This window comes from Danio rerio, chromosome 5 (genome assembly GCF_052040795.2).
Source record: "Danio rerio strain M-AB ecotype USA chromosome 5, GRCz13ab, whole genome shotgun sequence".
Taxonomy (NCBI): domain Eukaryota; kingdom Metazoa; phylum Chordata; class Actinopteri; order Cypriniformes; family Danionidae; genus Danio; species Danio rerio.
The window spans coordinates 77,207,431-77,222,094 of NC_141025.1; the positions used below are offsets into that span (position 1 = coordinate 77,207,431).

Sequence of the window (14,664 nt, forward strand, 5' to 3'; positions counted from 1 at the left end):
TTTCCTCTTCCACCAACCACAGTGCACATATCACCAATCTGAAGAATATGTCCAGGTGACCGGCGTGTGTCTGTTAGCTCTTTAGCTACTTTAAACCAACGCTAGCGCTAGAATTACCTTTAGCTCTTTGTATGCAGTGTGTTCACCGCGGCAGCTCTGAGCAAAACATTTCATAAAAGAGGATCACAAGATTGGCTGACTTTTGTAATAATTGTGTATATATGTACAGTTGAAGTCGAAAGTGTTTGGCAAATATTTCCCAACTGATGTTTAACAGAGCAAGGAAATTTTCGCAGTATTTCCTATAATGTTTTTTCTTCTGGTGAAAGTCTTATTTGTTTTGTTTTGGCTAGAATTAAAGCCGAATTGTTTTAAAACCATTTTAAGGTCAATGTTATTAGTCCCCTTTAGCAATATTATTTTTCAACATAGGCTCATTCTAAAAACGTAGCCCTATATACATTTCTGGAGATCACAAATTATGTAACCAGAGCTACTATGGCTGCATTTCTAGTTTAAAACGAACGATACAGGGCGGTATGATTTCGCGCTTGCCAGCTTTATGGCTTGGACGGATTTCTGCTGTTATCAGTTTGTCCAGTGGCTCGCCATGTACGTCAGCGAAGTTGAGACGTAGAGAGACGTTGACCACAATGATGGTGTTCAAGTCTGGTGAAGAACGGTTCACCATTCTTGTGGTAAAATCTGAAAATGTGGTAAAAATCAGGCGAGGAGTTTTCTTTTTCTGGATAGCTTTTTTCGAACGGTCAGTCAGTCTGTCAACAGCGGCGTCTGGTGGATTTACACGAGAACAGCAGGCATGAATGGCATTCGCGGAAGCATTTTGAGAGCTGAAAAACATACACAGCGGCCTCAGGTGAATCTGCGAAAACAAAAACTGCAAAAAACATAGCTCCTGGGATATATTCAGTGCACTCCAGAAGTGTATATAGGGGTACGTATCAATAATGAGCTAGGTTTTTTTTTTATCGCCTATGGAATAAGTCTTTTTTGTTTTTGTCTTGTTTCTTGTCTCATCTCATCTAATCTCTACTTCTTTTGTCTTGTTTCATCTCTTTAGTTTCTTCTAGTCTTCTGTTCTTTTTTTATCTCATGTCCTATGTTCTTGTCTGATCTCATCTGGTCTCGTCATCCCTACTTCTGTCTTCTCATCTCTTCTTCAGTCTTCTCTTTCCATCTCTTCTTGAATCTTCTCATCTCTTCTGGTCTCTTCTCGTCTTTTCTCATTTCCTCTTGTCTCTTTTACCTTATCTCATCTCATGTCTTCTCTCTCAGTCTCTTCTCCTTTCATCTTTTTCTCGTCCTGGCTCATCTCATTTCTTCTAATTCCATCTTGTGTTTTCTCATTTCTTTTCTTCTTGTCGTTTCTTTTTTCTTCATCTCTTTTTTATTTACCTGGTCTTGTTTCTTCTCTTCTCATCTAGTCTTTTCTCTCCAGAAATGTATCTAGGGGTATTTATCAATAATGAGCCTGGGTTGTTTTTTTATTGTCTGCAGAATAAACCATATTTATGACTTGCCTAATTACCCTAACTTTACCCAAATTACCCTAGTTAAGCCTTTAAATGTCACTTTAAGCTGAATACTAGTATCCTGAAGAATATTTAAATATTATTTACTGTCATCATGACAAAGAGAAAAGTAATCAGTTATTAGAAATCAGTTAGTAAAACTAATATGATTAGAAATGAGTTGAGAAGGAAGAGGCAGTGGCGCAGTAGGTAGTGCTGTCGCCTCGCAGCAAGAAGGTTGCTGGTTCGAACCTCGGCTCAGTTGGCGTTTCTGTGTGGAGTTTGCATGTTCTTTCTGCCTTCGCGTGGGTTTCCTCCGGGTGCTCCGGTTTCCCCCACAGTCCAAAGACATGCGGTACAGGTGAATTGGGTAGGCTAAATTGTCCGTAGTGTATAAGTGTGTGTGTGTGTGTGGATGTTTCACAGAGATGGGTTGCGGCTGGAAGGCCATCCGCTGTGTAAAAACTTGCTGGATAAGTTGCCGGTTCATTCCACTGTGGCGATCCCGGATTAATAAAGGGTCTAAGCTGACAAGAAAATAAATGAATGAATGATTGTGTTGAGAAAATCTGCTCTCTGTTAAACTTGTGGAAAAAATATATTAATAATTCTGACTTTAACTGTATGTGTTGTACAGTGATCTTGAGTTTCTTTACTCTTTAAATAAAATGTATTTTATTATTTTATTGATGAGTATTTTCATAAATTAATGACAGGATTATTAAAGTAGTAATTATTGCTCAGTTTAAGGATGCATCTTGTTTTAATGGTGATATCTTGTGATCCTTTTTAATGAAATCTCTGTTTCTCTGAGGGGTTTTCTGTGTTTCTAAACTGAGTGCTTTTTCTAAATGACGGTATTGATTCGTGATTATGCATGTGATGCTTGTGGGTGTTACTGAAGCTACAATCAGCAGAATGTAACATTAGAATTACTGTATACATTATATTTCCATTAGTTCTGATGATGACCAAAGTATTTTCCCCAACTGAACTGTTACTAAAGTCTAAATGTTAGTGCTGCAGCTTTTAATTGAGTATAATTCTGAATGCAAAGTTGCTTTTCCATGCTCACGTCCTTATGACCGCGGTGAGTAACCCTCCGTCTGAAATCACCGCTATATGCTTTTCTCATCAGTCATTCCATTATGGCGAAAGTGCACAAAACTTCATCAATTTTGCATGTGATTACACCTGTCATGCGTGGTAGCTCCACCATCTGCTGTGCTAAGACAGTGCTCAGTCTTTTAGGACGTCCTTTAAAATGGATGGCATCCTTTTGTTTGGATCGTCTTTCAGCCGGCAGCTGTTCAGTGTGCAGGATCTTGCATATGGATAAAGGATGAAATATACACAAGTCTTACACAAAGAGCTGCTCTAATGGATTTCTTTAGAATCTTGCATTTATTTAATATTTCTCACTTATTGCCATTGAATATAGTAAAAAAACACATTAATTTGTGCACTTGAATGTTGAAATTTAAGTCAAGTACACTAGAAAATACATAATAACAGTTGTTTTTCTTTAGTGTTCATGCTTAATTGATTTTTAATACCTGTTTCACACTCATTGCTGCTCAGTTTATCGAGATAGATAACACTTGTTTTGTGTTTTTTGTTGTAGTAGATGTTAAGTTGATTACATCGCTTGTGCTGCTGTGGCTAACATGTGTGCACTGCTTTTACATTGCTTTTCTAGACTTTCCATGTAGAGTTATCAGTTTACTTCTCACCGCCATCAGCTATAGGCATCACAAGCTGAGACATGCTGTGTTTGATCACTAACTGAACACATCTGCTTTGCTTCTTGTCTTTTCTTCTTTTCTCATCTCGTCTCATATCATCTCTTCACTTCTATTCTAGTCTAATCTCGTCTCAACTCATTTCATCTCTTCTCATTTCATCTCTTGCTCTGTCTTCTCATGCTCTGTCTTATTTCTTCTAATCTCTTCTCATCTCTTCTCATCTCGTCTCTTGCTCTTGTCTCATCTCTTGTCATCTTATTTCTTCTCATCTCTTCTCTTGATCTGTCTTCTAATCTTTTCTCTTGCTCTGTCTTATTTCTTCTCATCTCATCTCTTGCTCCGTCTTCTCATCTCGTCTCTTGCTCAGTCTTCTCATCTCATCTCTTGCTCCGTCTTCTCATCTCGTCTCTTGCTCTGTCTTCTCATCTCTTCTCATCTCGTCTCTTGCTCTCTTCTCATCTCTTCTCATCTCATCTCTTGCTCTGTCTTCTCATCTCATCTCTTGCTCCGTCTTCTCATCTCATCTCTTGCTCTGTCTTCTCATCTCTTCTCATCTCGTCTCTTGCTCTCTTCTCATCTCTTCTCATCTCATCTCTTGCTCTGTCTTCTCATCTCTTCTCATCTCTTCTCATCTCATCTCTTGCTCTGTCTTCTCATCTCTTCTCATCTTGTCTCTTGCTCTGTCTTCTCATCTCGTCTCTTGCTCAGTCTTCTCATCTCTTCTCATCTCGTCTCTTGCTCTCTTCTCATCTCTTCTTATCTCATCTCTTCTCATCTCTTCTCTTGCTCAGTCATCTCATCTCTTCTCATCTTGTCTCTTCTCATCTCATCTCTTGCTCTGTCTTCTCATCTCTTCTCATCTTGTCTCTTCTCATCTCTTCTCTTGCTCAGTCATCTCATCTCTTCTCATCTTGTCTCTTCTCATCTCGTCTCTTGCTCTCTTCTCATCTCTTCTCATCTCGTCTCTTGCTCTGTCTTCTCATCTCTTCTCATCTCATCCCTTGCTCTGTCTTCTCATCTCTTCTCATCTCGTCTCTTGCTCTCTTCTCATCTCTTCTCATCTCATCTCTTGCTCTGTCTTCTCATCTCTTCTTATCTCATCTCTTCTCATCTCTTCTCATCTCTTACTCAGTCATCTCATCTCTTCTCATCTTGTCTCTTCTCATCTCGTCTCTTGCTCTCTTCTCATCTCTTCTCATCTCGTCTCTTGCTCTGTCTTCTCATCTCTTCTCTTGCTCAGTCTTCTCATCTCTTCTCATCTCTTCTCTTGCTCTGTCTTCTCATCTCTTCTCTTGCTCAGTTATCTCATCTCTTCTCATCTTGTCTCTTCTCATCTCTTCTCATCTCGTCTCTTGCTCTGTCTTCTCATCTCTTCTTATCTCATCTCTTCTCATCTCTTCTCATCTCTTACTCAGTCATCTCATCTCTTCTCATCTTGTCTCTTCTCATCTCGTCTCTTGCTCTCTTCTCATCTCTTCTCATCTCGTCTCTTGCTCAGTCTTCTCATCTCTTCTCATCTCTTCTCTTGCTCTGTCTTCTCATCTCCTCTCTTGCTCAGTTATCTCATCTCTTCTCATCTTGTCTCTTCTCATCTCTTCTCATCTCGTCTCTTGCTCTGTCTTCTCATCTCTTCTTATCTCATCTCTTCTCATCTCATCTCTTGCTCAGTCTTCTCATCTTGTCTCGTCTCTTCCCATCTCTTCTCTTGCTCAGTCATCTCATCTCTTCTCATCTTGTCTCTTCTCATCTCTTGCTCAGTCTTCTCATCTCTTCTCATCTTGTCTCTTCTCTTCTCATCTCTTCTCTTGCTATGTCTTCTCATCCCTTCTCTTGCTCAGTCTTCTCATCTCTTCTCATCTCTTTTCTTGCTCAGTCTTCTCATCTCTTCTCATCTTGTCTCTTCTCATCTCATCTCTTGCTCAGTCTTCTCATCTTGTCTCGTCTCTTCTCATCTCTTCTCTTGCTCAGTCATCTCATCTCTTCTCATCTCTTCTCTTGCTCAGTCTTCTCATCTCTTCTCATCTTGTCTCTTCTCATCTCATCTCTTGCTCAGTCTTCTCATCTTGTCTCGTCTCTTCTCATCTCTTCTCTTGCTCAGTCATCTCATCTCTTCTCATCTCGTCTCTTCTCATCTCTTGCTCATTCTTCTCATCTCTTCTTCTCCTGTCTTATTTCTTCTCATCTCTTCTCATCTTATCTCATCCCGTCTTTTGTTCTGTCTTCCCATCTCTTTATCTTTCTTCTCATTTCTTCTCATCTCATCTGATCTCTTGCTCTGTCTCATGTTTTCTCATCTCTTCTCTTGCTCTATCTTGTCTTCCCATCTCTTGCTCTGTCTTATTTCGTCTCTTCTCTTCTCGTCTTGTATGTTGTGGGATTTGGAGTTTGTGTCTACTACTGTGTGTTTTGAGGATTTTTCTTGCATCTATAAATGTTTGTCTAAAAACAGTTTGTTTTGTATGCACGTGTTGAGACTGTGTGCATCTGTATGATGCTTTCAGAAGTGGAACTCCATCCCCGAAACGGACATCAGTGACCCGTTCACCAGCCCCCAGAGGAGCCAGAGATCGCTTCACCGGAGAGTCCTACACAGTACTGGGTACTAAAATAACCACCGTTATACAATGACTTGCCTAAATACCCTAACTTGCATGTAGGCTCTATTGAAAACAGCAATTGACTATGTCATTTTTGTAAATGAAATCCGCTGTATTGAACTAAATATTAACATTATCTTCTGATATTAAGTTTATGATTGATCATTTTTACAATATTAACACTCTTACTTTCCTGTCTATTACCGTGAAGCTTCTATATTTTATAGGGTGACAGAAATGCGACTTTATGGACTCTTTATTGTCTGTGTAGGTGACACCAGTATAGAGTCCGGCCAGCATTACTGGGAAGTGAAGCCTCAGAAAGACTGTAAGTCCTACAGCGTTGGTTTGGCCTACAGAAACCTGGGCAAGTTTGACCAGCTGGGCAAAACCTGCACCTCCTGGTGTATCCACGTCAACAACTGGCTGCAAAACTCATTCGCTGCAAAACACAACAACAAGGCCAAGAATCTGGACGTGCCGGTGCCGGACAGCATAGGAGTCTACTGCGACTTTGATCGGGGTAATGTATACCATTGTGTCTGTTTATATTGGGGCTCAACAATATATAGTTTGATCATCGATATCACAATGTGTGTGTCCGCAGTAGTTTCATCGCAGGATTAGATTAAATATTATTATTTTTTTAATTATTTATACAAGGATGGGGCGATGCAATGGCGCAGTAGGTAGTGCTGTCGCCTCACTGCAAGAAGGTCGCTGGTTCGAGCCTCGGCTGGATCAGTTACCGTTTCTGTGTGGAGTTTGCATGTTCTCCCTGCGTTTGCGTGGGTTTCCCCCACAGTTCAAAAACATGTGGTAGAGGTGAATTGGGTTGGCTAAATCAGGGGTTTCCAAACTTTTTAGGTGACGACACCCAAATTGACAATGCCAGTGACTCGCGACCCCCCAATATTCTCTGAGGTGGTTATAATTACAGAAACCTTGCATGCAATGGCACACACACACACACCAATAGACCCAAGTTTATTCTTCCTTAATTTTTTTAATTCATGTGAGTGCTGTAAATGTGCAAGAAAGTTTAACCTGGTGTTATAAAATCAATCTGCTGCATCTCAAGCTATTGCTGTGTCTTTAATATAATGTCATTCCTCCAGGGGTCGCAATTCAATAGAACTAGTAACTATAAGCGACTATTTTTTCTCTTCAGTAGGTTATGGATAAAATATGGCAATTCTTATGGTTTAATAAAAATAAAAAGATTTTTGGAAATCACCAGGCGACCCCCCCTTCATTGTCCAACGACCCCTCGAGGGGTCCCGACCGGCACTTTGAGAACCACAGGGCTAAATTAACGGTAGTGTATGGGTGTGAATGAGTGAATGTATAGATGTTTCCCAGAGATGGGTTACAGCTGGAAGGCTATCCATTCTGTAAAACATGTGCTGGATAAGTTGGCGGTTCATTCCGCTGTGGCGACCCCAGATCAATAAAGCGACTAAGCCAAAAAGAAAATGGATGAATGAATAAAAGGATAACCGTGTAATTTTATGTGTGATCATTCAATTTCTGTACTTGAATACTGTTAGACTCTCCAGAAAACCATACAGGACTGTTATTTAACCTTTATTTCTGCTCTGTCGTATTTATATATGCTCCTTATTTATTTTATTTTATGATGCACTGCATAGAAAAAAAGACTCGATCACCCCAGTCGACCTAAATTAAGGAAATCTTTCCAAATAGAGCTGTTCAAATCATCTGGGGAAATCATATTCACTTATAAAATAGCTTTTGCATCCAGTGTTGTGTTCATATTTATGATTATGTTTATTTATGTAGCACAGCGGTCCTGCTGGACAACATGACTTGTTAGTTGATTGCTATTATTTATGATTTACCATAGTATTTTCTTCACTGCTGGTCACCTGAACACAAAATGAACAGTAATTCACATCCTTAATGTGATTAATACAGCATAAAAAAAAAAAAAAAAATGTGTGTATATATATATATATATATATATGTGTGTGTGTGTGTGTGTGTGTGTGTGTGTGTGTGTGTGTGTGTGTATATATATATATATATATATATATATACACATACATATGTGTGTGTGTGTGTGTGTGTGTATATGTGTGTGTGTGTGTGTGTGTATATATATATATATATATATATATATATATATATATATATATATATATATATATATGCTGGTCCTGGAGGGCTGGTGTCCTGCAGATTTTAGCTCCAACGTCCCTCAACACACCTGCAAGGATGTTTCTAGAAAGCCTAGTAAGAACTTGATTAGCTAGCCCAGGTTTGTCTGATTGGGGTTGGAACAAAACTTTGCAGGACACCGGCCCTCCAGGACCAAGTTTAGACATGCCTTTTATTGATGTATGCAGCAAGATTCAGATTGTATGGTGTAGTTCTGCAGGGAAATATTTGTACTGATTTTAGATATAAGTAAATGTAAGAATGATGTTGAATGTTGGCGTCATGCTTTATTCCTCTGACTTTTTTTAGTCTGCAGGGATCATTACATCCACCCTGCAATCAGATCCTGCAGATCCAGTTTCCTGCATTTCCATTCATGCTTTGCTTGCGGGCTGCTTTTTGTCCTGCATCAGCTGAATAACTGCAGCATTATATGTGACTCATGTTTATTTATTAACTTATCATGTGTGTGTGTGCTTTTTATTTTCAGGCCAACTTGCTTTCTATAATGCTGAAAACAAACAATTGCTGCATATGTTCAAGATGAAGTTCACACAACCTGTTGTGCCAGCTTTCATGGTATGTTTTTATACTTGTTATATGCACATGTAAATGAGGGTTGCTCTCGGAAATGAATTACCAAGTGTTTCCATATATCATGCATAAAATATGTTTTAATAAACTGGACTACAGGAAAAAATACAGAAAAAAGTCATTATCTGGATAGTTAGTTGCTTAATTGTGTACTAATGTTAAAAGCATGTGATTTTTAAGTGCAATTATATAACACAACTTTATCTGTGCTAATGGTTATTAAGGTACAATAATTGACTTATTCATGAAATTATGACTGACTTTTAATGACTGTTATCCATTTATTTACATCATTTATTAGCCTAGAGCGCCATCTGGTGTGAAAAACTAGCCTAGACGCTAGCCTAGAGTGCCGTCTGCTGTTAAAAACCTATTTAGAGCACCATCTGCTGTCAAAAACTAGCCTAAACACTAGCCTAGAGCGTTGTTTGCTGGTAAACCTTGACCTCGAGCTCCATCTGCAGTTAAAAACTAGATTAGAGCACTATCTGCTGTTAAAACTAGCATAGAACATTGTCTGCTTTTACAAAATTAGTCTAGACGCTAGCCTAGAGTGTTGTTTGCTGTCAAACTCTAGCCTACAGTGCTGTCTGCTGCAAAAAACTAGCCTAGAGCACCATCTGCTGTCAAAAGATAGCTTAGACGCTAGCCTAAAATGCTGTCTGATGTTAAAAACTAGCCTAGATGTTACCCTAGAGTGCTGGCTGATGTTAAAAACTAGCTTAGAGCGTGGTTTGTTGCTAATAACCAGCAAAGAGGGCCGTTTGCTGCTAAAAACCAGTCTAGAGCGCCATCTGAAGTAAAAAAATAGCCTAAACACTAGCCTAGAGCGTTGCTTGCTGGTAAACTGACCTTGCGCTCCATCTGCAGTTAAAAACTAGCTTAGAGCACTATCTGCTGTTAAAAACTAGCGTAGAACATTGTTTGCTGTTACAAAATTAGTCTAGACGCTAGCCTGGAGTGTTGTTTGCTGTTAAACTCTAGCCTACAGTGCTGTCTGCTGCAAAAAACTAGCCTAGAGCACCATCTGCTGTCAAAAGATAGCCTAGACGCTAGCCTAAAATGCTGTCTGATGTTAAAAACTAGCCTAGAAGTTAGCCTTGTGCTGGCTGATGTTAAAAACTAGCCTAGAGCGCTATCTGCTGTAAAAAAAAAATAGCCTAGAACGCCATCTGCTGTCTAAAAATAGACTACACTCTAGCGTGTGCTGGCTGATGTTAAAAACTAGCCTAGAGTGTTGTCTGCTGTCAAAAACTAGCCTAGAGAGCCATCTGCTGTCAAAAAGCTAGTTTAGACGTTAGCCTAGAGTGCTGTCTGCTGTCAAAACCTAGCCTATGGCACCGTCTGCTGTCAAAACCTAACCTAGATGTTCGCCTGGAGGGTTTTCTGCTGTTAATAACTAGCCTAGAGCGCAATCTGCTGTCAAAAACCAGCCTAAACCATAGCCTATAGTGCTGTCTGCTGTTAAAAACTAGCTTAGACGTTAGCCTAGAGCGCTATCTGTTGCTAAAAATCAACCTAGAGAGCCATTTGCTGTCAAAAACTAGCCTAGAGTGGCATCTGCTGTCAAAAACTGTCCTAGACGTTAGCCTAGAGTGCTATCTGCTGTTTAAAACTAGCCTAGACCGCCATCTGCTATCAAAAACTAGCCTAGACCTTAGACTAGAGGGCTATCTGCTAGAAAAGTCTAGCCTAGAAAGCTGTCTGCTGCTAAAACTAGCTTAGACGTTAGCCTAGAGTGCTGTCTTCTGTTAAAAATTAGCCTAGAGCGCCATCTGCTATCAAAAACTAGTCTAGACGCTAGCCTAGAGTGCTATCTGCTGTTAAAAACAAGCCTAGAGCGCCATCTGCTATCAAAAACTAGTCTAGACGCTAGCCTAGAGTGCTATCTGCTGTTAAAAACAAGCCTAGAGCGCCATCTGCTATCAAAAACTAGTCTAGAAGCTAGCCTAGAGTGCTATCTGCTGTTAAAAACTAGCCTAGAGCGCCATCTGCTATCAAAGACTAGTCTAGACGCTAGCCTAGAGTCCTATCTGCTGTTAATAACTGATCTAAAGCGCCATCTGCAATCAAAAAGCTAGTTTAGACACTAGCCTAGAGCTTGCTGGTGTTAGAAACTAGCCTAGAACGCCATCTGCTATCAAAACTAGCCTAGAACGCTAACCTGTAAATCGTGCGCTAACATCAAAATGTCCGCTAAATCAGTAGCGTAACTAACTGTGTGTGTGTGTGTGTGTGTTTGTGTGTGTTTGAGGTGTGGTGTGGTGGTCTGATCTTGTCCACAGGTCTGCAGGTGCCCAGTGCGGTCAGAAGCTTCCAGAAGACGGAGAACGGTCTGGGAGGATCCAACAGCAGTTTATCCCAGCAGGATCCGACCGTGGCCTGCGACACCATCTGCTTTTACGAAAAACTGCCTTCAGTGGACGGCGGCTCGCTCCTGCCCTGAGCGGACGCACAAAACACACACGAACAAACCAATCAGGAAAACACACTTCTGATGCAGAGGCCTGTGGACGTCCAGCGGCTTAGTCTGGACCAGCGATTCCCTTCAGACACTGGCTGAATTGGGGAAAACGAGCGGCTTTATCAGGGAATAGTTGAGTGCACTTTTACTGATTTTAGTTTGAACGATGACATGCTTTAATCCAGTTGTCTTACACTCGTTGATTCTTATACTAGTTTAAGGTATCACTTTATTCTGATGGTGCCTTTTAAAGGGGTAGTTCACTTAAAAAAGGAAAATCTGTCATTATTTAGTTGTTTTATGAGTTTTTTTATTCGGTTGAACAGAAACTAAGATACTTTGAAGAAAGTTGAAGACCTGTAACCATTGACTTTCATAGTATTTGTTTTTCCTACTATGGAAGTTAATGGTTACCCATTTTTAGCTTTCTTCAAGATATAAAGTGGTTCCAGTTTCTTTCTTCTGTTAAACAATAAAGATGATATTTTAAAGTAATCTGCAAGCCTGTAACCATTGACTTCCATTGTATTTGTTTTTTTTTCTATTACAAAAGTCAATGGTTACCAGTTTTCATCTTTCGTCAAAATATAAAGCGGTTGCTTAGATAAAGTGGTTTCAAACCTTTATGAGTGTCTCTCTTTTGTTAAACAATAGAGATGATATTTTAAAGGATGCTGAAAGCCTGTAGCCATTGACTTCCATAGTATTTGTTTTTCCTACTATGGAAGTCAGTGGTTACCCATTTTTAGCGTTCTTCAAAATATAAAATGGTTGCTCAGATAAAGAGGTTCCAAACCCTTATCACTTATTTTCTTTTGTTTAACCATAAAGACAATAATTTGAAGAAAGATGAAAACCGGTAACCATTGACTTTCATAGTTTGTGTTTTTCCTATTATGGAAGTCAATGGTTACCGATTTTCAGCTTTCTTCTAAATATTAAGTGAAGATAAAGAAATTGCTTCCACACCTATATGAGTTTCTTTCTTATGTTAAAAAATAAGACAATATTTTGAAGAAATCTGGAAACCTGTAACCATTGACTTCCGTAGTATTCATTTTTCCTACTATGGAAGTCAATGGTTACCGGTTTTTAGGATTTCTTCAAAATAAAAAGTGATTCTGTAGATGAAGTGGTTCCAAATCTTTACGAGTTTCTTTCTTTTGTTAAACAATAAAGACGACATATTGAAGATCGCTACAAATCTGTAACCATCGACTTTCATAGTATTCATTTTTCCCATGGAAGTGAATGGTGACAGGTTTTCAGCTTTCTTCAAAAAAAGTGGTTGCTCAGATAAAGTAGTTCCAAACCTTTATCACATATTTTCTTTTGTTTAATAATGAAGAGAATATTTAGAAAAAGGCTGCAAACCTGTAACCATTGACTTCCATAGTGTTAATTTTTCTTACTATAGAAGTCAGTTTTCAGCTTTCTTCAAGATATAAAGTGCTTCCAGTTTATTTCCTCTATTAAACAATAGAGATGATATTTTAAAGTGATCTGGAAACCGGTAACCATTGATTTCCATAGGTTTTTTTTCCATGGAAGTCAATGGTTACCGGTTTTGGGTGTTCTCCAAAATATGTAGTAATTGCTCAGATAAAGTGGTTCCAAACCTTTATGAGTTTTTTTTGTGTTAAACAATAAAGGCGATATTTTGAGAAACACTGCAAATCTGTAACCATTGACTCCCATAATATTTGTTTTTCCAGCTACAGAAGTCAGTAGTTACCCATTTTTAGCGTTCTTTAAAATATAAAGTGGTTACTCAGATAAAGTGGTTCCAAACCCTTATCGCTTATTTTCTTTTTTTAAACAATAGACAATATTTTGAAGAATGCTGAAAACCTGTACCCATTGACTTCCTTAGTATTAGTTTTTTTCCTACTAAGGAAGTCAATGGTTACCGGTTTTCATAGTTCCTCAAAATATAAAGTGGTTCAAAACTTTTATGAGATTCTTTCTGTTGCTAAACAATAAAGACGATATTTTAAAGAATGCTGCAAACCTGTAACCATTGACTTCCACAGTACCCATTTTTCCTACCATGAAAGTTACCGGTTTTCAGCGTTCTTCAAAATATAAAGTGGTTGCTGAGATGAAGTGGTACCAAAACTTTATGAGTTTGTTTCCTCAGTTAAACAATAAAGACGATATTTTGAACAAGCTGTAAATCGGTAACCACTGACTTCCATAGTATTCATTTTTCCTACTATGGAAGTTAATGGTTACCGGTTTTTAGTTTTATTCACGATATAAAGTGGTTGCAGTTTCTTTCTTCTGTTAAACAATAGAGATGATATTTTGAAGTGATCTGGAAACCTGTAACCACTGACTTCCATAGTATTCATTTTTCCTACTATAGGAGTCAATGGTTACCGGTTTTCAGCTCTCTTCAAAATATCACCTTTATTGTTTAAAAGAAACTCATAATGGTTTGGAACCACTTGAGGGTTAGTAAATAGTCAGTGAATTTTCATTTTTGCGTGAACTATCCCTTTAACACGTTTTGCTGATTATAAATTACATTGCAACTACATTGCTAGCTAATTCTCATTAGATTAATATGGCTAGGGTCAGTGTGATTTTACATGTACTTGCTAAATTTTTTATAGTCAGTTAAATGTGTATTGGTGGAGTAGTGTCAGCACATAATAAGCAAACAGTTTATTACCACTGCAATGATAATTAGTTTGCATTTAGTTGCAATTTAATATATAAAGAAATAAATGTGCAAAAGGGACCATCATAAAATAAAGTGATATCTACTTTAATTTTGTCACATGTAGCGTGAGTGTTTAATGTCCTTTCTATGGTGTTCATTATTATTGTTTTGTACATTAAAAGTCCTCATTAGATCATCCTTTAGTTGTTAAAATTGACTCTGGAAACTTTGCACACCTTTAAAAAAAGATAAACGAACGCTGCTTTAAATGTTGTCTCATGGTCATACGCTGTTATCATATCTGGATTTAATCGTTTTGGATGTGGACTGTACATTCGTTTAGGTCTCATTTTTCTAATTAATAAAAGCATTTTGTCAGACATGCTGTATGTGTGGAAAGCCAATAATCAACCTCTGTGTGTTTGTATGTAACACTCCTTCGTGAGCTTAACTGCAAACATTAAAGCTCACCAAAGACTTCTCTGTGGCTCGGCGGTGACTTTCTGTCTCTTTCGCCTTCTGCTTCTGTAATACAGAAATAATAAAGCAATAACGAGAGCAATAAAGTGGACCTCAGATAAATGATGTGATCACTCTTATTCTGCAGATAAACTGTGCATGTTAATGCGAGTTGTAGTTTCTTACTGTATCTCCAAATGGCAAAAACTATATATATATATATATATATATATATATATATATATATATATATATATATATATATATACACACACTCACTGGCCACTTTCAACAAGATTCTGGAAATATTCCTCAGAGATTTTGCTCCATATTGACATGATAGCATCACGCAGTTGCTGCAGATTTATCGGCTGCATATCCATGATGCCAATCTCCCGTTCCACCACATCCCAAAGGTGCTCTA

General features: G+C 38.5%; 2 protein-coding genes across 27 annotated transcripts in view; one reads left to right on the forward strand and one right to left on the reverse strand.

The window, feature by feature from the left end:
* Positions 1-14,363, forward strand: part of fsd1l (fibronectin type III and SPRY domain containing 1-like) — a 45,698-nt gene extending 31,335 nt beyond the window's left edge. For 2 of the 26 annotated variants that reach the window (XR_015489787.1, XR_015489799.1), the window contains 7 exons: positions 23-55; positions 5,779-5,876; positions 6,146-6,397; positions 8,546-8,634; positions 10,904-11,638; positions 11,818-11,995; positions 12,993-14,363. Coding sequence is in view for 7 of the 26 variants with exons in the window: in XM_087250864.1 (XP_087106990.1) it covers positions 23-55; positions 5,779-5,876; positions 6,146-6,397; positions 8,546-8,634; positions 10,904-11,095 (664 nt within the window). In the remaining 19 variants the exon portion in view is untranslated. Of the gene's footprint in view, positions 1-22; positions 56-5,778; positions 5,877-6,145; positions 6,398-8,545; positions 8,635-10,903 lie in introns of all 26 variants that reach the window. The other 24 variants (XR_015489790.1, XR_015489801.1, XR_015489788.1 and 21 more) reach the window with 16 other exon arrangements.
* Positions 1-14,664, reverse strand: part of kiss1rb (KISS1 receptor b) — a 360,900-nt gene that overhangs the window by 292,863 nt on the left and 53,373 nt on the right. The gene's annotated exons all lie outside the window — the stretch shown is intronic.